This window comes from Typopeltis vanoorti, chromosome 6 (assembly GCF_054136105.1).
Source record: "Typopeltis vanoorti isolate ZY-2024b chromosome 6, IOZ_Tvanoo_1.0, whole genome shotgun sequence".
NCBI lineage: Eukaryota > Metazoa > Arthropoda > Arachnida > Uropygi > Thelyphonidae > Typopeltis > Typopeltis vanoorti.
In genome coordinates, this window is record NC_143554.1 from 7,138,712 (window position 1) to 7,163,631 (window position 24,920).

Sequence of the window (24,920 nt, forward strand, 5' to 3'; positions counted from 1 at the left end):
TTGAAACATATTGTAAGATGCTTAATCTTCCAGAATTACTGTTTTAAAGTAAGGCTTATCTGGTGGAATATAAAAAGTTTGGTTTTATATCACAGCATATAAACAAAAAATCATTATTCAACTTACAAGCAAAGCACAAACGTGACACACACGTAGTTATATAAGTGGAATGTTTCTTTCATATAGCACAAGGCCAACATCATATCTTTAGTATTATGAATAGTAAAATGAAGAGCCAAGAAAATGTATGAAATAAAATCTGCATAAGAATGTTACAGAACACCATCTACGAAACGGAGATTTTTACCACTTTTGAAGAGTACTACTGCAATTAGGCAACACTGTTAGCCTATCTGGAAAGGAAATTTTTACTAATTTCTGTGTCAATTCAGAGATTCTGAAAAACAAAGCCTAATGAAACAGTATGCTCCCCCCCCCCCCACATACAAATGCAATGCTGTTATCTAAATTTACTTCTTAAAACTTGAAATGAAACAAACTAAATGAAAACATAACTTTTTTTTATTACATAGGTTACTAACAATATTATATCTGCATAACAAAGAACTTTTACCATTTCACATTCATAATAATTTGTTAATACATATGTACACCTATAAGCATATGTTCAGAACTAGGCTGAAATCAAATCTATACAAGAATGAGACTTCAAATGCATGTTTTCATCAGTATCATAAATAAAGTTCACGTGGAAGTGCTTACAACAGAGGGATGAGGCATATGTTGAATGCATGTATTTCATTTTTCATGGTGTTATATTTTAATGAAATAAATATTAACAGACAGTTAATTATTAAATTAGCCATTTATAAGACTATAAATGTTATGTAATATTTACTTAATTGGTTTATGAGAAAACAAATACAGTTATACTGTTAAAGTATAATCTTTGCATTTCACATTAAATCTATCGTAGTGTATTGATACACTAGTCTGAATTCAAAAGAAGATTGCTTACTGAGTTCATATGATAACATCTGCATTACCATTAGTATCTGTATTAATTATTACAAAAAATGCATTCAAGTTACTTGTTTAAGGAAAAGCCAACATAAAAAGTGGAATGTATGTTAATATGTAATGTGCATAAAGTAGCTGCTTTTTCTTTTTCCTACTGAAAGATGGCACAGTTTATTTATGTTATCTTTTAACGTTAAAATAATATATCACCAGTATTCATTACAAAATACATTCACTATACATTGTATACCATAAACTCTACCACCAACGGAAATAAAATAACTTCAAAACAGATTACAGAAATGATGATTCTAAGATGAGTCGTCCAGCATAGCCTCTGGCAACACATATGATATGTCATCCCATGGATGGCGATAAAGACCTTGTTTTAGCCTTTTCTGGTCAAGATAATGACCTAAAAAAAAAAGCATAATATGGAACAAGCTTCCTTAAGCCAGTCATAGACTCTGTTTTAAAACATTAACTGCTTAAAAAATAATAACTACTTCTTAATTTATTAATATTTATGTACACTGGATGGATATGAGGTGATTATTTTTCTGAACTGTAAGTTCATGATGGAATGTCAATATCAGTACTTTTCTTTCTATGCAAATAAGGCTAAAGAAGATTGTTTAAAGTAGCAGGATAATGACTTATTAAAGAAATGAGGACAGCCAATAAAACACGATTAATGGGTAAAAACTGATGAACAATACTCACATATAGGAATATCATCACCCCTCAACAGGAAGGAGTGTGCAAGATGAGTATGACCTATGTCGAGCCAAGCAAGAACAATTTCTTTATAAAATATATTTTGTTTTTGTTTTTTCTATTTCATGATGTTTGCACTGGGATACTAACTTTTATCTTATGATCTGCCTGTATGTGGTAGGAGACAGGCAGATGATGGTATTGTAAGGGACCAATCTGACCTAGCTGCAGTATCTGCAGCCTCTTTCTCTTAATCCAAACATGGCTTGGGTCTAATGCAGGCAAATATCTAGATGAAATCTCATAATTTGACAGAAAAGAAGATGAATCTGTAAGAGCCTAAGATGTGATTGGTATACCAGACTTATTAGTGCCTGTAAAGAACTTGGCGAATCTGTGTAAATAACGAACCATTGATACAGTTTTCTCTTTATACAACATAAGCAAGCTATATGGCCTGCAGCTCAGTAGTAGCTGCATTCAAGTGGGATCTCATTCAATTTCATGCTATCTCAAGAGATAGCCGGAGATACTCTTCACACCTCTAATCTTGAACTGTCTATATAGACAGGTAGAAGATCAGTGTTCCATTCACTGTGCATATATGTAAAAGCTGCTGGTAGCCAGAGTGAGGAATGTTTATCTTGCACAAAGATAAGCTGCATAATGAAATGCAGCCACTCCAGTGGTTATGTTTAGTAGATTTCTTGATGTATTGTCTACTGATGTCTAGAGCCTGTAATTATTCTTTTATACACAATTCAAAGGAAATATGACAGTATGACCGTTATACATGTTGGTAACAACATGGAAAGAAAATATTTGCCTATGCTGGAAAAACTAATAAAAATCTGCAATGGTCTTGAAGAGATTTACTTTTCAATGCATATTGCAAAGAAGAGCAAAACAAAGACAGTTCATTTAGGAATAGATGATGTTTGGTTTGCTCCTTATGGATCTCCTTAATGATGTCCAATCATTGCCTCTTCAGCTTCTTCATTTTTGGAAACAAAAAGAAGCCACTAGGAGCTAAATCTGGCAAATAAGGAGGATGTGGGATGACCAGCATGCTGTTGGCTGCCCAAAACTCTTGCATTTTTAAGGCATTGTGTATGAGTGTTGTATTGGTGGAGGTGCCAGTTGCAGCTTCTCCACAGTTCTGGTCTTTTGCGATGATTGTCTTCTCTCAACCATCTGAAAACATTGTTAGAATTCTGCATTAACCATTTGACTGGGTGGGAAAAATTCCCAGTGCACAATCCCCTTAATGTTGAAAAAGACGATCAACATGCTCTTTGCTGCACTCCTGACTTGCCTTGCCTTCTTCGGTCTTGGGGAATATGAACTCTTCCACTGTGATGATTGCCATTTTAATTCCTGAAAGAGAAAAGATCAACAAGAAATGGATAACTCAGGAAATCCTAAAATTGGTACAAGAGAAAAGAGAACTGAAACTTAAAAGAGATTATTCAGAGGCAGCAGATGAGTTATACTGTCAAAAATGCAATGAAGTATGGAAAGCAGCAAGATCTGATAAAGCCAAATGGTTGGAGGACCAGTGCAAAGGACATTGAACAGTACCATGGAGAACACAAAACTAGAGAGGTCTACAAACTTATAAGAAATGTCAATAGGAAGTGGCAAACAAGATCAGTAGCAGTCAAAGATGAAAATGGTAAAGTATTGATGGACAAGACAGAAATCATATACAGATGGACAAGATATTGCAGCGAACTATATAAAAATCAACTAAATGATACTGCAACAGAAGTAATCAAAGAACTAAAAGCAATCTCTCCACCAGCAGAGATTTTTGAAAATAACATCTTGGAAGAGGAGGTGAATAAGGCTATAAAACATCTCAAGAACAACAAGAGTCCTGGAAATGACAACATAATAGGCGAGATGCTAAAATATGGGGGAGAATCAGTTGCAAAAGAAATACATAAGCTATGTAATGAAATATGGAGATCAGGGAATGCCCCCAAAGAGTGGAAAAAATTGGTCTTGGTTGCTCTTCATAAGAAAGGCAGTGCTTTAGAATGTACCAATTACAGAACTTCTGCATTAATGAGTCATCTTGGCAAAGTGCTGATGAAAATACTAACAGAGCGCCTGAAGGGGCATAGAGGCACATCTTCTGGATGAGCAAGCCAGATTTCAACAAGATCTAAGTACAGTGCAACAAATACTCGCACTAAGACTAATAGCAGAGAAAGCTCGAAGAAAGAACAAAAAGATATATTGCTGTTTCGTGGACTTCCAAAAAACATTTGATAATATTGACCAAAATATAACATGGGCTGTCTTGGAATCCTATGGTGTGGACAATAAATTGATCCACCTGCTGAAAGATATAAACAGCCAAGCACAAGCAAAATCAGAATAGCAGGTGAGACTGGAGATTGGTTTGCCACTAGTCAAGGCACAAGACAAGGGGACCCAATATCACCAATCATCTTCATCACACATCTGGGAAGAACACTAGATATGATTAAAGAAGAAGGTGAAGGCATTTCAATAAATGGCATGAGAATAAACTACCTCTGCTTTGCAGATGACATTGTCGTGATTGAAGAAGACGCAGCAAGACTGGAACAGACATTGCAAACACTATACACAGAAGGAAAAAGATATGGACAAAATGTCAACTTAGAAAAAACTAAAACAATGATATTCGGACAACAGGAGCTACTGAACAGAGTTATGATAGACAAATTTCAACTGGAAAATGTGGAACACTTCACATATCTTGGATGCCACATGACTTGGAGACCCCAAAAAAGAGATAACAATTAGAATAGCCAGAGCAACAACTATTTTAAAAGCCACAAAAATATGGAAGAGCGGAGCTATAAAGATGCAAACTAAACTGCGCATTGTAGAGACCTGTATCTTCAGCAGTATGCTCTATGGATGCGAGGCCTGGGTACTCCTGAGAGAATCTGAAAGGAGGATACTGGCATTTGAGTGGAAGTGCTATAGAAAGATCTTGAGAATAAGCTGGATACAGAAAGTGAACAATGAGGAAATCTACAGACGAATACAACCAAAAGAAAACCTGATCCACAAAATAATCAAAAGGAAACCACATCTATTTGGCCATATATGTAGAATGAATGATGAGAGAAAATTAAAAATGTTGCTGTTTGGAATGATTGAAGGAAAGAACAAAAGAGGAAGACCAAACAGAGAATGGGGCGATGACATCGTCAATGGTGCGGAAACTCTATACACAAATTGAGTCATCTTGCACAAAACAGAATGCAATGGAAGAATCATATCAAGATGGCAGCAGACACCTACAAGCATTGGACCCATGGTTGTTGATGATGATGAGTAGCGCTAGACCCAAGTCTTGTCCCCCGTTATGACCCTTGAGATGAAGGTTGGGTCATCAATGGCCTTTTGATGAAAATCTTGACATATGTTCACACGGTGCTCCTGGTCAGAAGTCAAGAGATGGGGGAATAAAGTTGGCAGTAATGCGATGCATGTTCAAATCTCTTGTCATGATCATTTGAGCTGCTTTATGAAATCCCAACTCTGTCAGCTACTTCCTGGATGGTCTGTTAAGTTTTTTCAACATTTTCATGGGATGTGATGGTGTGGACAGTCATCCTCCAAGATGGTTCTGCTCTTCTTAAAACCTGAGTGCCATTCAAAACACTGAGTTCAGCCCATGGCTTCATTTTCATATGCCTTACAAAGGAATTCAAAGGTCTTTATGGCAGATTTGCCAAGTTTTATGCAAAATTTTACATTTGCCCTTTATTCTAATTTCTCATTTATGGCAAAATCACAGAATGGCACACAAACATGTGATAAGAATAATGCATATTACACGAATTCTGGTGCACACAGCTCAATGTCACATGGCAGGCTGACCCAACAATGCCTATGCTATTGACACCTGCATGTGCGAGACTAATATCTGACATAGTCCAGTTTCTTTTTGATAGCACCTTGCATTTAATTTAATACAAGAAGTTTTAATCAAATGAGTGCTCAATATTGATGGAACAAACAATAAGAGTATGCACTCCAGGAGGTGAAAGTTAGAGTGTGAAGAATGTTCATTGTTTCCATCACTTATGTTAGGAAGTTCCCCCCCCCCCCCCCAATGGATAATACTCCTAAGAATGTTCTCTCTGTTACAACTAGTATTATCATTTGACCTAGTCTTAATTCTGAGTGAAGTTGAGGATAACAGTAACAAGCAACCAGGAAGAAACATGGTCAACAGCTTGCTACAAGTCTTTTTACGATCATCATATTGCAAGAATGACAAAAGATAATAAATCATCTACAGACAGGGCATTAGTTACAGTTAGAGGAAGTAGTTTTATTATAAGTAAACTGACTGCAAATATTGTAACACGTAAATTTTATCCTTGTGGAACTTCCTCCTCTTGGAGAAAAGGGTCGGGAGAGTCATTACTACTTGATCTTGGAAGATTCAGTAGAAGTCTTTGATAAAAAGAGGGCAGTTCCCTCAAAGACCAGGCTGTAGAAATATTTCATATGTCACATGCTTTATCCTTGTCAAAGAAAACTGATATTAGTAGCTTGCATTTTAGGAAATGCATCTCTAAATGGATGTTTCCAGTCTTATTATTAAATGATGTAAACGTGACTGAATGCATCTTGGAAACAAGTTGTTGCAAGCAACCATAACCAATTTTTTTTTCAAGATACTAACACATAGCTGTTCAGAGATATAAGATGATAATCTGTTGGCAATTTTGGATCTTTTTTCTTCTGTTGAAAAGAGCGAAAGCTTGGAGGAGCAGTACCTTGCTATCAATGAAACTTTCTCTTGCAAAATCAAATCAAAACAGTCCTCCAATGTCAAGAAAAGAGTGGTTATAATGAATTCATGTCTGAATTTCATACAGATAAACAGATAAGATAATTTTGCTTACAAGATAAAAATATGGTGAACAGAATGTCTTATCCAACAATATAGTATGCCTAAACAGTGTCCAACTAGTAGATGTGCGATGCATCCATCACCCCAACATGAGCATATACTTGAATGAAAAAAAGCATTAGTACACATATCGACACAATCTGCATTGTTCCTTAATAAAGTAGTACAAATGAAGCATTTATACATCATTATGGCAAATCACAAATGCTGAAAATCAGTTCCAAATCCTAGAGGCTCTCAGCTAATTTTTTTGATCTTTTCAGACAAATTTCAAGACCTTAATTGATGAATGGAAAAATGCCACCTCAAACTAGGATGCATGTTTTAACACCAACACCCATAAAGAAAAACATGACTGTACAGAGAAAGGAACTTTATGGCCAATTAATGGAATGGCATAGAAGGCACTACCATCATCAGAAATCAGTATGGACATAGAGATGGAAATGCAAAAGCAAATAAAAATAAACAAATACAAAATAAGAATATCAACAATTAGAAGATGCCTATCTTGTCAGCAGTGTTCTATGATAGAGGATTTGAGAAGAAAGAACCATCAACCAAAATACAGTCAAATGGGAAAGACAAACTGACTACAGAAGCTATACAACTCTTTCCAAAAATATTACAAAGATCTCTTTAAAGACAGTGGCGCACCTTGATACTATGATCTCTGGAAGATAGCTGCTTTTCCAAAACACATCGAAGATATAATATGCCCATTACAGCCAATGACATTCATGAAGCTTTTAAGAATTAGTGAATGAGGAAAGCATCGGGACCTGGTGGTCTGTGAAAATAACGTCACAGTGTAGCATGGGATTCATTGATTTATTCTGCCCATGTCACTGGTAAAATACTGCAAGAATTTGAATCCAGCCAAAGTCTTTACATCAAAGCTAAAGTTGATCTCAGCCAAGTTGAATACTAAATACTAATTTCATTATCTAACCTTGACTACAAAATACTTTCCTGCATAAATCAAAATATGTTTAAAAATAGGTATGAGGTCCATCATTAAAAGCACACACACACATTCTTCTATGAAATCCCAGGTCAATCAGTGGAGTTCAATTTCTTTCCATTCAAGGACCTAATCAAGTGAATAATAAAGGTCAATAAATGGTTGTTTTCTCTCTTTTCTCTGACTAGGTCAAAGCTTTCAATAATGTTTGGTAACCCTTCCTGTTCTACATCTTAAAGCAGATATGGATGGGAGAAAATCTTTTTTTTTTTTTTTTAACACACTATATCATATCAGACAATATCAGTTTTTTTTTTTTTTTTTTTAAATCAGGCCCAATAATGAATTTAAAAAAAAAAAAAAAAGGGAAAAAAAAAGGAGACAAACAGAGTTGTCCCAAGTTCTTTGCTTAAATTACAGCCATTTCTTAAAAGTATAAAAATATATTTTCACCATTGTTGAACAGTTTTGCCCAGATTAATCCACTAATCTGGGAAAACGTTCAAGAATGCTAACCCAGCCAAAACTAAACTGCAGATTCATGGGAACTGGAACCTCAGAGAAATTCCATTTGGCCTTGCTATAGAAACAGAGCTAATATGAAAGACTATTAACTTTGTGTATGTGTGGGGAGGAGCAGGGCCGGTTTTATTATTAGGCAAACCTAGGCAATCTAACCATGGCGCCCTAGTCTTGGCGCCTATGGGCACCAGATTTTGGTACATATAAAACTATATAAAACTAACAGGAACTCCTATATTCCATAAAATTCATGTATGCAAGTGTACCTGGACGTATATACACGTCCAACAAACCTGGATAATATTCTGTTCACCTGCTGAAAGAACATGGATAAGAAGTGTAGTTTGACAGTCATGTCCATTAGAAAGGGAAATAATCCTTCACGCTGAAAAGAACACTTAACTAGATTATCTGGTGTACGTAGTAGCTACGTTAAGTTGCCTACAGCAACTTAACTTGCTACAGCGACTTAACATTTGCTTGGTAACCGGAATCTATGTTATATCAGACTAAATACCTATGAGTTATATTCATTTTGCTGCTTGTTTTTATTGTATAATTATAGTTTTTAATGCCAGCGCAAAATAAGAAATCCTTTCATACTTCCTTCACTTCATATTGTATTACTATGGAAGATCAATGTCACTATCAATTTTTTGGCTAATTATTTTAATCACCAATACATTTTAAAATTCTCCCAGAACTTGATTGAAGATAATTATTTTTGTCAAACAATTATTTTATAAATTTATGAAAATCCGAATCTAAAAATGAATACAGCCTCCATCTGTTCCAAATTAAGTTTTCTTTTTTATTCATAATCTTAGTTCGAAGGTTAGTTCACAGATTGCGTGAAAGTTTGCACTTTTAAATTTTGCTTTATAGAGAATCATATGTAAATCTTGAATCATATATCATGTAATGCATAATTTTTATAAACATAATCTGTAGGTTTTTGCATTTCAACTTTCTTGGTTTCCCCCAATCACTCCCTACAAATTGAAATAAATGGCAGTTATGAAGTCGACTGTTACGTACATATTTTCGGTATTATGCGGCAGTTTTGAAATAGCGATATTTTCCCTACACTTTATCCTTCGAAACATGTGATGTATAAGTGCATGCATCAAAATGAAATTTTATTTCCAAAATTTTCATAACAGAATTAATTCGCCTTTCATAGCTAACTCCTCCCCTCCCAAAATTATCACCACCACATACACACACACAAATACTGCTAGGTAACATATGTGCACTTTCTTTTTGTTTGAATTCATTATTTTTCTAAAGTAATTGTACTGTTGCAGTTTTAAGCAAAAGACAAAGGCGAAGAATCTCTGATAAAATACCATTGGATATAAATTTTTTGATATTAAAAAGACTCACAATCGGAAACCCCGAGTAATGCAGTTTAACATCATTTGTTGTTCATTAAAAAAAAAAAATCGTTCCTAAAATTGAAATGTGCGACCCATATAATTTTATTTTGCAAGGAAAGAAAGCAAAATGTCATATTTATTTCAATAAATGTTATTTAAAAAATATAAATATTTGATATATTTCCAATGTAAACAAACGTTTTGATTATTTATTTTTGCACATGTGAAATTTGTTTTTATTTGGGAAGGGACAATAAATAAATTGTGCAGCAAAAAAGGGTCAAATGTCGTAGGACAGTAAAGAAATTCTAAGTAATACAGTGCACATAAAGACAATAATCCGTTAACAGCGCGGGGGTGGGGGGTAATTGCATTTTAACAGATAGAATGCTGATTAAGTTTCATCAGCAATCTACATTTTTATTAGGTCAAAGGGATTTTGAGTATATTTGCAAACAGATATATTCAACATAACTTAGTCAGTTTTGTTGTAAAGAGTGCTGCATTTGAAGAAATATTAGCAGCATAATAATAAAATAGCAAAATTCATAATGCTTCAGAATAACTTGATAATTTTGATGATACCAAAACAAGATGAGACACATCTGTAGAAATCTATTATTATTAGAGTCCTTTTAATTATGAACTCTATAACGATATATTTAATAAATTGGTTGTATTTTTAATTAAATAAACTAGTTTCATTTTGTCATAGATGGTTTTCGCTTCTGAACTACCTGGACTATTGTTCTTATCAATATTACTAAATTCCTATCTCCTTCTTTGGAAATTTTTTTTTACTAAATGTTTGACTTGTGTTGACCAATCACTGACTTTGCAGTTTAATCCAGAGATTAAATATATGGTCAGTTTAATCCATAACGTTCTTAAGAATATTTCACCCTGTGATTTCCCAGAATCCTGTTAGTTAGGAAAGAACAAATTGCTGAGTACTGAACTTGTAATCATTTTGAAACACGTTTCTGAGACAACAGAGGTTTTTTTTGTGTGCTGCTGCTATTTGTATTAATTAGTGGGTAAGAGCAGTTTCTATATCACATAAACAGAGCATTTGATTTTCAAGTTTATTATTATTTATATATTAAATTGATTTTTCGGTTCATTTTTTTTTGTGCATCAAGATTCTAGTTATTTTAGGGTAAAATGTTGAGTAAAAAAGTGGATGTTAGCGAGCATAGCAAGTTATTGTTACAATTAATTGCTTCTACTTTTAATTAAAGCTGGAATTATGCTTATTAGTGCAACTTAAAAAAAATCAAATCCGGAGTTGAATAAATCTTAATTGTGCGATAAAGTTGGAACTGAATTAATCCTATATATATATATATTATATGCTTTTTATGTGAATCCCAGGCCTCCAGTAAGTAAGGTGGTCTCACACTAGACGACAAAATTTACCTTTCACCTAAAGTTGGGTGGTTGGAAAGCAGATACATTAACCATTCTGTCAACCAGGGAGGCATACTGTGCATGTTACTTCAAACTGAAACGTTTTATATTTATATTTAGATCCATGTTGTAATTCCATAAATATATATAATGATTTTTGGTACAATTTTTATTACTGTAAATTCAAAATTTTTATTTTTAGTGAGAATATCTGAACTTTACAGTTGATGAAATTCCTATTTTTACCTTAATTAGCAAGCTTAATTTAAATTCTGTTCTTTTAAAAAAAACTTTTATCCTTATACAATTATTTAAGAAGCAACTTGCACCAAAATAAAACAAGTGACCTGTCGTTATTATGCATTGAATCAGATATAATGGACTCGATTAATTATGATGACATTATAGATATATTTGCTAAAACCAAAGTCAGAAAAAAAACAAAAAAACTTTCAGTTATTGATTTTTTTTATTTAAATTTGAACTGATTTATTTTATACTTTTTTAAAAATGCGAATATATGTATACCAATGTTGTATTGTGTTATTAAAATTAGTTATCATGGAAATGTTGACTTTTATTTTCAATAAACTAAAAAAAGTGCTTATATTTGAGGCCTCGTCATGATGTTGCGCCTCAGGTCTCCAAAAGTATAAATGGGGCCTGGACACTGTCTGTTTGTAATGCTAGCGGTGAACGCTCATTTTCTGTACTTAAACGCATTAAAAATATTTACACAATTCGTTAAATCAAATGCATTTGAGAAATTTGTCAATTATGTTCATTGAAAATGATATTGTTGAATTATTAGATTATAAATGTATGATAGATAAGTTATATAGTTATAACTTATAGGGTATATATAATTGATAAACACTTCATTAAGTAAATGTATAAAAATTTATTTGTGAATAACTGAATAGTTTAAAGTCCATATTTTTTATAATTAAGTTTATTTTTATTTATAAATATTTCAGTTACTGGATTATGAAAATGGATAAAAAGAAATCGGGTTTTCAATATCACAAACGTAAAGCAGAAAAGGAAGAAAGTTTGAAAAAACAAGAAGATGCATTTTTAAAATATCTTTGCCTGAGAAGATCATAATTGGATACAAGAAGAAAATCTTCAAGATTATTCGTTGGATAATTCGTCTATAGTTTCGATTAATGAATTGGAGAATTCTGCAAATACCAAAAATTGGATTAAAACATCGAAGGAGAAATCTACAGATCATATGAGTATTGTTCATTCTGAAGCTGGTTATTCTACAGATCCAATCATAAAAGGATTTGATTTTACAAATTTAAATTATAATTATCCAGCAACTTGGTGTCCTGTAAAATTTTCCAATATCAATCAATTACATCAACTATTAGTTGAACATGGACCTGAACAGATTCATAATTTTGATTTTCCGAAAGATAACAATAATAGAAGATTTTCAATGACTCATTATACTCGAAGACTATTTATCAGGGAGACAATGCAGCGTTTGTGGTTATTGTATTCAAAATCCATGGATTCTGTATTTTGCTTCTGCTGTTTATTATCTGATCAATGGTGGATTAACCTTTCAAATTCTGGATTGAGGAACTGGAAAAATGCTTCTTCTATTTTAGCTGCACATGATAAAAATCAAAGACAAGTTGAAAATTACCATAAATGGAAAGAATTAGAAAGGTTAATCCACCAGAAAATAACAGAAAAGAAAACCATCGATGAAGAGAACTTGCTAGTTATTAGAAGAGGAGAAACATTGGGTGCAAGTATTAGAACGACTCTTGCTTAGTTCGGACGTTAGCTATTCAAAATTTATCATTTTGAGAAACAAACAAAACATTGCAATGCTAAGTTTGAACAATGCTGGATGCTGCCATGTTCTGTTGTTCACGTTCACATTGTCCGAGGTCTAACTTGGGTATATTTTTTATCAATGCTGACCAAACTTTGTGTAGAATTAGGCCCTGGTTTTTGTTACACTGTGTTAGAAGTCTAAGCATGTTTGCAGCTTCCTTAAATTTCCTTATGTAACAATTTTTTTCAATGTAAGACGTTTGTTTTTTGCCAGAGTACATTATGGCCGGTGGAAGTTGTATGGTATGCTTGGTCTGATTTGTGTTCTCTTCTTTTTTGTACCTTTTTTTGGTGTTCGTTCATGAGAATTTCCCGATCTTCCCGCTGGCCTACATAGCAGATGCCACAGGAACAATGAATTTTATATACACCTGGTTTTTTTAAAGGATGGTGTGGAGGTTTTGGGGGATGTAGAAATCTTGAAATTTTTTCCAGTGGTAGAAAAGCCACTTTGATATTATGTTTGTTTAGTAATTTGGCCATTTTGTCTGTAACATTCTTAATGTATGGAAGCGTGATTGCATTCTTGAAATCTTGCTTTTGTGAGATACTTGTAGGAGGTGTGTGAGGAGTCTTTTTATTGTCTTAGCTTCATAACCATTTTTTTTTTTTTTTTTTTTTTTTTTGAGGATCTGTGTTAAATATTGAAATTCTTCATTTCTCTGTTTTTCTGTGATGGAAATATTATAAGTTCTGTCCCTCAAGGTTTAATTAAACCTATTTTTTTGCGTGAGATGGTGGTGTTCTGATTTCTGATCAAAAGAAATGTAATTTAATTGAAAAATTAAATTACGGAAAAGAAAAAATTTAGATTACTCCTAAGTAGTAATTAACCTTTCTTCAAGAGTCCTATCAAGAACCGAAAAAAATCTACTTCTGAAAGGTTTCAACTTCGCTTTGACGCCACGCTACCTACCAAAAATTGACATCATAGCTCAAATACAGAAAGGAATACAAAATTTGCCTGGTGATACATCAGATCTCATCTGTATACAGAGTACAGCATTGCTATTACAAAGCAAATTATTACCACCAAGGAACCTACCTTACATGGAATACACAGCCCTCAAAGAACTAAAATCAGACAAAAATATCGTAAAATTGTTGAGCCACAGAAACCTTCACATACAGATGTTAATACATGTTCTTAAATCTATTATCTTGGGCCTTCATAAATTGAAAGATACTAATAAGTCTAGAAAAGCATAAATTGCTATTTTTGACTCACCAATAAATCCAATTGTACGACCCAAGACAAATAATCCATTCAGTGCGCCAATATCAATGTATTCCTGAGCTTCTTCTTGAGAAAAACATCCACTATTTCGGAGAAGGTCTACAACTGTAACTCCAATAAAGCCATCTACATTTAAAATTAGATTGGGTTTCTGAAATAAAAATTATATGAAACAAATTCAAGAATATGCATTTATTGCAGTTTATGTAGAATATATAAAGAATTTCTATGGTATGGTATGGAAAAAAACCCCCGATGAAATATCCATATTCTCATATCTCACATTACAGTCTTATATGGCATACTAATTGATGAAACAATCCATCTAGATGTTGATCTTTCTCTGGGTCTTTTTACCTGATATCCCCAAATGTCTTCCCCCCCCCCCCTTTTCCGCCATTCAAGTCACTACACCGTTCACATTTTTTTTTATTCCTGAAGGTGGTATATATACACAGTCAGTGGCACATTCAGGATTTAATCTTTGGGGGAGGAGAGAGGGGGCAAACATCGAAGTTTGATGTTTTCCAAATTCTTCCTGTGATTTTCAAGTGTCTCAGCAGTTCAACTGATAATGACAATGCCCACCAGTGAACAGACCATGGCTTGAATACTTATTTGGATGCCAAGAATCTTCATTAAGGAATTGATTTTTTTTTTTTAAATCAGAAAATCAGGTTTTCTATCCCATAAGACAGAAACTATGCAGATATGATTAACACCTAAAGCGCTTTAATTAGGTTTATAAATTGCTCATCTATGTCAGGCAAAGCCTAACATGTTAAGGAAAAGGTGAAGCTGCCTATTTTTAAAATTTCTCTTTTTTTAATTGCTGATTTTCCTACCAAATCTGCTACACATTAATTCAATTTACATGAAAATTTCTAGACGTTGCAGTTGATTTATAGGAATACAAGTATGTCATGAAGTAAAGAGCTGAGTTTAATATTGCCAATTCTAGTATTAGATTTAATGCTACTTTCATTCATAATGTTCACATGCACATCTATTAACATCAAACCATGTTCTTGTAACATCTTTCAAATCTAAGTATTGACAGTATAATGTACCATATAATGTTCCATTTACAACATATTCCTTTTTCCACATTATCAATCCTTTTTATAACAAGTACCTGTATTTAAGTTTTGCACAGTTGACCTCTTACCATAATGTACATGTTATGGATTTAGGAATAGGTTATGGTGAATAGTGTGCTATATTGATTTTTCATAGCGTTGTATCTAAAAGTCTCAGCCAAATCTCTATATGTACAGTGCTATTCCAAATCAATATAGCAAACTATTCACCATAACAACCTATTCCTAAGTCATGTACACTATGGTGATAAGTCAACTGTACAAAACTTAAATACAGATTTTCACAATCTTTGAACTATTTGTCATGAAGTGAAATCTGATCATGACTACTCCAATTTGGCCTGAATCCAGTTTCTTCTTCCTTAGTTTCTTTTCCGTAATTTTCCTTGTCCTCTTCTTCAGAATGCCTGTATAGACTTTACCTTGAACACTGAATAAGGAACTGTCTCTGCAGTTCTTACATTCAATTTTACAGGTGCTACAAGATCCCTACTCCAATAATCTGGAATATGACCTTCTGAATTTTACAGCGCAGCCACTGTAATATTTGAGCACTTAAATTGATAAAAATATCAATTTTTATCAACTTAATCTCCAATACTGACATTCACTCATCAATATTTTCCTATTGGATAATTTTTATCACAGTTCTGTTGCTGCCTGGGTATTGTATTTAGTAGTTTCTTGTAATTAAAAAGTACAAGTAATTTTTTGTAAGCCTACACACAAGAGGGTTACATTTTTTTAAAATCACTAACATTTATTATGAATGTTTGTTACACATTTTTCTTTTCAATGTGATACTTTTTTTTATTTATTTATTAAATTGAAACTTGATGATCAAATTCCATCTATGCTCTTACTTCTCTGTTTTTCATGTGAATCTATACACTGCTTTATGTTGCAATATAATGTTAGCAATGACTCATCTATATTCTGAACAGAAATCCACTAGGTACTTTTCAGTGCTATTAGGATGCTCTTTTCTCAAAAGTTTCCCTAACATCTGGGGAAATCATTATTTCTAATCACTAATTTCATTTCATTCATTTCTAATAATTAATAAGAAATTTTTTTATTCTACTGCTTTGTTTCCAACAAGAACTAGTTTTCTCTGTTTTTCCCTGTATTCAAATATCTAATAGTGAGTGGAATGCATTGTCTGAGTGTATTGTGACACACAATCAGTTTAAGACATGGTTGGATGAACTGTCTGTGTGTGATACTTTTTTTTTTGCATCATTTTCTGATTTGCATCGTTTGATAAGCAACAATGGGTTGCGAAGTATACATTTGGTGGGAAAACTTTAAAGGAGGTAAGAGAAGGTGAGAGATCAGGGAGTGGTGGATAAGGGCCTGAAATTCAGGGGCCACATTGCTTAAGTTATGAAGATGTTGCATCAGATAATAGCAATGATGTGGAGGACCCTGATGTGTAGAAATAAAGAGGTTAAGGCTCTGATCAGGCTTCATATGGATTATTGTACATAGATTTGATTGCTGGGTTTTCATGGTAATGAGGATATATTAGAAAGGGTTCAGAGAAGATTCTCAAACATGGTCAGTAGTCTTTGAAATGTGGAGTATGAGGATAGATTGAGAGAATGTATATAAAAGCTTTATGAATAGGCAGAGGAAGGGGGGGGGGAGTATGATTGAAACATAAGTTAGTTAGGGGTTGTTATCAAGTTGAGATGGAAGAGATTTTTCATAGAACGGGAGGTGGAGGGGGGGGGGGAACAAGAAGCCACCCCTGGAAGCAGTATAAGGAGGGTGTGAGCAGAGTGAGGAGCAGGTTCTTTGCATGGAGAGTGGCTGATGAGTGGAATGTGTTGCCTGAGTGTTTTGCAAATGCAGACACACTGAATCAGCTTAAGGCATAGTTGGATGACCATTGTGTGCGATGGTGTGTACCTCCCATAATGAGTGACTCTATGGAGGTCAGATGTTAATAATAATGATGCCAAAATTTCTCTACTTCTTCCTTCACAGAACCCTCTGATGGATCATAGACACAATTCAATCTCGTTATCCAATTTCCTATTTTGAAATTTATTCCACTATGCTTGAGATTACTTTGTCATTTGAGAAGTTCATTTTCATGTTTAGTTTTGAATATCACACCTATTCTATCTTTCACTGATAATTATTGCACAATATCATCTTATAATTTAGAAGATTTGTATCATTTTTTTTTAATCTTATTTCTTTAGGTAACACACCACTTTTGTTGACATATTTCTTTAATTCCTCTATTAGCTCCTCCTGTTTTCTATTAATGCTTCTAACTGGTGGTGTCTGTCTGTCTTCAATTCTGCCAAGTTATATAGTAAACATTTAATAGAATAATATGATCTCTGCCAAGTAAAGAAGTTTAATATAACAAAATTTGTATATCAAACTTTAATTCCGCTTCTCTTAATAATACACTTGATACAGATTATAAACAACAATGAAGAAACTGCACAATTCTACTTTCATGTGATTTATCAAACCATCATCCTTTAATTCTAACTACTGATTTGAAACTTATATGTAAAGCTATGTTTCACTCCATTTATAACCTAAGGATTTACGTGTTGTGTGAAAGTTGGTATTTTATTATATTCTTTTTTTAGATCAAAGCTTAAACAGAGATCTCTAACACATTTCCTTATTTTCTCAACTATCTACTATAAAATAAAAATCTGGCATCTGGATTTGGAAATCCCTATTTAGTCTAAATCCAGTTTGTGCTTTATCATTATTTCCTTCAACATTATTTTTCTTTGTTTATTTTATTATTATTATTTTTTTTAAATTTTAAACTGGTAAGATGAAAGCTCTACTTCAATCAAAACACAAAGAAGCTTAAAGGCACTGCTTATGTTTAGTTTCCAATACTTGAAAATAAAGCTATAATTATTACAGAAAAAGCCCTTTGTCTCAACCAACATAGTATTTTTTATGTTGATGGTAACCATTTTCATCTGAAGATATACAAGCAAATTTACTGACTGATATACACTATCCTACCAAAATAATAAGACAACTCCAGCTGCAGAAAAATGGATACAACTATACAATATGCAAATTTCATTTCCCACGAGGAAAGTAATAGTCTGTTCAAAGGACATTACAATCCTTTTCCTGAATAATGAATATATATATATATATATATAAGCAGAATTTCAGCAGGGAAATGACAGATGTCATTTAAGGAGATATATTAAATGTCTTGCAACAGAACTTCAGCATTTCAAAATCCACAGTAATATGCTAAAGAAATTTTAGTTCACAGGTGACAACTGAGCCCTAGATATTACTAGGTAGAGCTAAATATTGACTGAGAGGAACAATGTTTCTTGAGAATTTTAGGTAATATCTTACACTGAGTGTCTCCACAGTACAGTCACAGGAACACTGCAGAATGTGTCCACAGAATGGACCCAGGTATGAATCCTATCTACAAGGAACCTCTATAAGGAATGTTCAAGTTCAAGAGTTGGCTGGTCTCCCATGGAGACCAGCCTTGGTTTTTATTCCGGCAAAAATTGGTCAACACATGCTAGAGAATACCCATTTAATAGAATAATACTTTATTTGCTTAGCTATAATTCCAACCAATGAAACAAATGATCTTACCATCAACACACTAGATCAGAGGTTGGCAACGCAGTACCGCGGGCGGCATCACACCCGCAGTGAATTTTTAGTGCACCCTCAGAGAAAATTATTGTAAACTGCTTTGGAGCTCGCAGCGGTAATTTTGCAGCATAGATTGCAGTATATCTGAGAGATAAATTCATTACTAGTATGTGCTAAAATGCAAAAAAACAAAGAAAAACAATGCAAATATAATACATGATGGTACGAATTAAGTGAATATTGAATCCAACATTATTTCATAGCCGAATATCGAAACTACAAGAGTTTCGTGCCAAATATAAAGAAACTAAAAGTTTCAGTGGATGATATACCATAAGTAGTGCCTTATGGGCAACTCGTAGTAAAGGTAGAGCAAGCTCCAGACCTATTTTCTTAGTATTTTCCATAAATGTAAATCACATCTTGCAGAGGTAGGAAACCTTTTTAATATGAAGACCGCAATATAAAATCTGAAAATTATGGAGGACTTATGACATCCATTATAAAGGGTTAGAAATATCTTTGTAAACCAAAGTATTTGCGCTGATAGCTGGAGTGATTCAACAAACACACATACTAAAAAACAAAGGGTTCTAACAACGTTTAGAAATGTGTGAAGGGTAGTGAGAGTGGTCGCATTGATAACTAGATGACGTTAACAACTCAAACTACTTATGATCAGAGGTCTCTCGTTCACTCGGGCGCTTGCATCTGATCTGATATATACATGCTAATTGTTAACATGAATATCCTTTAACTGTTTAAGAATATTCATGTTAAAAATTAGCATGTATCTGTCAGATCAGATATGAGCACCTTGCTTTATCAATCATAATGGCAAATGTATTTGTTTATTATGCAATAATAGTGTGACTATTTCTAAAAAAAGTAATATAGAAAGACATTTCAAAACCATTCATGCCAACTGTAATTTTAAATTTAATTATTTAAATCAGGAGGAGTCGGCAATGCAGTGCCCGCGAGCATCATGGCGCCCACAGTATTGCGCCCTTCATATTAAAAAGGTTGCCGACCACTGCACTAGATAATCAATGTGGAGATGAACCATCATAAGAAATTATGTAAGGATTTCCATCACATGTAGGCAGCTTCATGCTATGAAATTTCATTGAAGTGTGCACGTGCCTTTATTAACAACAATGAATATATACTGATTGGTACAAGCCAAGGAACATGGAAACTAGATTATTGCACAATACACCAATAAAAATCAGTCATGTGAAATGATGGGCCAAATAACATGCCTCTCCAGTCTGGATATTGATGAATGTGGCTGGATATCAAGGATGAGTGGAGAACTCTTATTTAAATGTACTGTCCCAAGAATGAAATTTAGAGTCTGGAGTATAATAATGTTGATTTGTTTTTTGTGGTCTGGATGGATTGTACACTGTTGCTCTACATTATGGAAATTTTATAGTATCAGTCCTTGCATCTTCTGAAAAATAAAGTAATGACTGTAAATACAGTTTGAATAAAAAAACATTGGAACATTGCACAGAAATTCAGCCTGAATTCAGAACTTTCTGAAATGGATGGTTCAGAGCATGATCAAGAAGATTCTATTCATCATCAGAACTTCCTTTAATGCTTTAAATACAGGAGAGACTGTTAGATGTGTGTGGCAGAATGAAGCAGAGTGTCACCCATGATGAGTCCTTGGAGGTGTCACATAATAACTTTCTACCAGAAATTCCTAGCATACAACTGGAGAGATGTTATTCATTTCTGTCAAACGATTTTTTATTTATATAAGCACACTGTCCATGGCTTTTAGGAGACTACTAAAAGCTGTAAGGAATAATGGAATTAGATGTGATTTATCTATATGAAAGATAGAATAAACTTTAAGTAGTATACCTTTGATGTGGTTATTTTCTCAACTTCTAAGGCATAGTCTAAAATAGGAGTTGCAGGAAAATGCTCTTTTACATATTTCTTTAAAATCTGTACTCTCATATCAGGATTGTTTATCTGAAACATAAAGAATCAAGAATGAACAATCAACATTTTTGGATTAAATATAACTAACAGTTTTAAGACTAAAACACAAACAGCTTTCCTAAATTTTATATATGCTAGCCCTTTCATTAGTACCACATGAAAAACTTCCTATCAACAATTTTTCCTAGATTTTATATATGTTAGGCCTTTCATTCCATACAAATGCAGTTACCTCATATTTGCCTACCAAAAGAACTGACTATAGCTTAACAAAATGCACAACTAAGGGAAATTATTTAAATAAAGAGCCAATAGGCTTCACTTCATGAAGCGATGTAACATTATTTAAATTAAGGGGATATTAATTTATATCTGCATAATTATACTAAATAAAAAACTAATGAAACACCACAAAAACTGTAAACTCATGTTTGTCATAAGTACCGCATGAAAGTTACTGCATTTTATATCAATAACTGGTATAATGAAATCAACAACATAGTAGATCTAGATGTTATTCATTGTGTAGAGATTATGGAGAAAACGTCTGTGTTAGAGCAATTAATTTAAACGAAGATAAAATAACTCAAATTTCATCATCATCAAATTCCTGATATGTACCCTCAGGTGATGTAGAGGATATTATGACAGTACTACATGAACAACTTACATCATTACCAACTTCCTATCAACAATTTTTCCTAGATTTTATATACGCTAGACCTTTTATTCCATACAAATGCAGTTACCTCATATTTGCCTAACAAAAGAACCGACTCTAGCTTAACAAAATGCACAACTAAGAGAAATTATTTAAATAAAGAGCCAATAGGCTTCCCTTCAGTGATGTAACATTATTTAAATTAAGGAGATATTAAATCCCACATTATTTCAAAGCCGAATAAGAAACTCAAAGATAGGAATCAAAGAGTTTCATGCCGAATAGAGTAAACTATAAAAGTTTGGGCGGACTGTAGCGTAAGCTAAAGCACATAGTTCAAGACTAGGGCAACTCGTAGCAAAGGTGGGTAAAGTTCTGATCACTATTCTTAGTATTTTCCATAATGTAAAACACATCTCCTAGGAGATGTATGATGTTACACATTATGGTGGAAGGCCACTACCCAGACCAGTTTCGACCTTTATTGAGGTCTCATCAGTGAGTAGGTAGACCTAAATATACTGAGGTTATAGCAAAGAACTTATATACTTTGCTATATGAGTTGTCAAAAAGTTGCACCCATAAATTACTTAAATAAAGAGCTAATAGGATTCACTTCAGCGATGTAATTAAATCCCACATTATTTCAAAGCCGAATAAGAAACTCAAAGATAGGAATCAAAGAGTTTCATGCCGAATATAGTAAACTATAAAAGTTTTGGTGGACTGTAGCGTAAGCTAAAGCACATAGTTCAACACTAGGGCAACTCATAGCAAAGGTGGGTAAAGTTCTGATCACTATTCTTAGTATTTCCCATAATGTATAATAGTGTTAAATAATGTTACATCGCCGAAGTGAAGCTTATTGGCTCTTTAAGTAATTTATGGGTGCACCTTTTTGACAACTCGTATAGCAAAGTATATAAGTTCTCTTCGCTATAACCTCAGTATTATCTAGGTCTACCTACTCACTGATGAGACCTCAATAAAGGTCGAAACCGGTCTGGGTAGTGACCTTCCACCATAATGCATAACATCACACATCTCCTAGGAGATGTGTTTTACATTATGGGAAATACTAAGAATAGTGCTCAGAACTTTACCCACCTTTGCTATGAGTTGCCCTAGTGTTGAACTATGTGCTTTAGCTTATGCTACAATCCGCCCAAACTTTTATACTTTACTATATTCGGCATGAAACTCTTTGATTCCTATCTTTGAGTTTCTTATTCAACTTTGAAATAATGTGGGATAATATTCCCTTAATTTAAATAAGAGAAATTATATTTATAGCTCTATTTATTTACCCTACCTATTCAATATAAGACATTTACAAGATGCTGTTCAACAATAAAAAAAAAAAATTACAGTTATTTAAAGTAGATTTTTAAAATAAAATATAGTATTATGAATAATTATTATGCTGCCCTGGTTGGCCAAGTGGAGTGCACCACTCTCCATTAAACAGGCTGTAGGTTCAAATCCCACAACGAGCATGGATGTTTGCAGTCTTTAAGTGTGAGATGAATTTCTTCACTGAGGGTAAGACCAGTATTCTGCTTACTGCTAAAGTGGCACTAGAGCAGAATTCCTGAATTATGTAAAATATAAAACAAATAAAAAAAATATAAAAAAAATAAAATTAGACAAATTCTTAGCCCACCCACATTACTAATAAAATATAGGTTTAAAACCATTCAGTGCTAGGAGTCATAAAATACTTAAAATAAAATAAACAAATCTGCATAATTATACTAAATAAAAAACTAATGAAACACCACAAAAACTGTAAACTCATGTTGTCATAAGTACTGCATGAAAGTTACTGCATTTTATATCAATAACTGGTATAATGAAATCAACAACATAGTAGATCTAGATGTTATTCATTGTGTAGAGATTATGGAGACCAACTTCTGTGTTAGAGCAATTAATTTAAACGAAGATAAAATAACTCAAATTTCATCATCATCAAATTCCTGATATGTACCCTCAGGTGATGTAGAGGATATTATGACAGTACCACATGAAAAACTTACATCATTGCTAACTTCCTATCAACAATTTTCCTCCAAATAAATCAGTTATCTGTCAAGATTCCAACATTATCAGATCTTATATTTCTATGTTCTAAGGCACTTCTTACTGTATCAATCCACCTATATCTTGGACTTCCTCTGGGTCTTTTTCCTGCCAACCTGGCAGAGAACACTTTTTTTTTGCTAATCTTTCCTCTCCCATTCTGTTTAAGTGACATATCAACTGAGATTAGCTCTGCTAATGCATTCCTGAATGCTGACTGACAATGTCAAGTTCTTTCCTAATATCCTTGTTTTTAATATGATATTGTAATTGATGCCATCTGTTCACACCCCTGATCTTTCTCAGGACTCTCATATCTGTAGTCTCTAGTCTTTGGTCAAGTGTTTTACTTCTAGCCCAGCTCTCAGATCCATAAGTTAAAAATGGTTTGAACACCATTTTGTATACAGCCAATTTAGTGTTTTGACTAATTTCTCTCTCATTCCACATAAATTTATTCAGTTGACTTCCTATCATACCAGTTTTGTTGATTCTGTTGTCAATTTTCATATTTAATTTACCATCTTCACTAAAAATTGTACTTAAGTAGCTGAAATGTTTTACTTGTTCTATAGGTTCTTCATTCAAGATGCACTTGATATTTTCAATGTTTCTGTCTATTTTCATTGTCATTGTTTTGTTATTGCTGATTTTCATACCAAATTTATTACACATTGTAATATAAATAAGAAGTTTAGTAAAAAAAAATAAGCAATTCAGTTTAGCCAGGGAATCTTGCAGAATTGTATCAGATTTATTTAAAAGTATAAAATCTGAATAAAGAGCCGAGATTAACATCTCCAATCCTGATATCAGATTTAATACCACTTTCCTTCATAATGTGATCCATATTGATAATGAATAACAGTGGAGATAATGCACACCACATTTTATTTCAAACCATCTTCCTGTACCTCCTTCAATTCTAACTGCTGACCTAGGAGCTTAAATAGAAACTATGTATTGCTTGATATAATGTCCCATTTACACAGTAAGTGGGACAAAGTTGCAAATCTTGAAGAAAGTAAAAAGAAGGAAAAAGTTTTATGTTACTTTTCTGGAAGGCATTTTATGGAGGAATAATGGAGCATTTGAAATTGAGGACTTTATTATCCAAGTCTAAAATGTTGTATGCAAATGAGATCTTGCTGTGTGCAGATTCAAGAGAAGAAGTGGGAACTAAACTGGAAAGATGGAGAAAAGTACTCGAAGAGAGAGGTATGAGATTGAGCAGAATTAAGACAGAGTATATGTGTTGCACAGTGGGCGGCAGCCAGGAGACAGATCTGGAGCTGGAAGGAAATGTCATCAGGAAGGTGAGGACTTTAGATACTTAGGTATCTAAAGTCCTCATTTTAGTATTTTAGTTCAACAGTGGAAGAAGATGGAGGAGCTGTGAAGGAAGTGGGATGCAGGATACAAGCAGGTTGGAGGAACTGGAGGGAGATGGCTGGAGTGTTATGCGATAAGAGGGTGCCGATCAAT

The 24,920-nt window shown here is 33.4% G+C and overlaps 1 protein-coding gene across 3 annotated transcripts in view; it reads right to left on the bottom strand.

Annotated features, from left to right (window-relative positions):
* Positions 1-504: 504 nt before the first annotated feature.
* Positions 505-24,920, bottom strand: part of ATPCL (ATP-citrate synthase) — a 555,953-nt gene continuing 531,537 nt past the window's right edge. For all 3 annotated transcript variants that reach the window (XM_090394661.1, XM_090394662.1, XM_090394663.1), the window contains exons 25-27: positions 20,609-20,722; positions 13,992-14,151; positions 505-1,396 (exon numbers count right to left, since the gene is read on the bottom strand). In XM_090394661.1, coding sequence (XP_090250787.1) covers positions 1,293-1,396; positions 13,992-14,151; positions 20,609-20,722 — 378 coding nt within the window. In that variant the 3' untranslated portion in view covers positions 505-1,292. The remainder of the gene's footprint in view (positions 1,397-13,991; positions 14,152-20,608; positions 20,723-24,920) is intronic.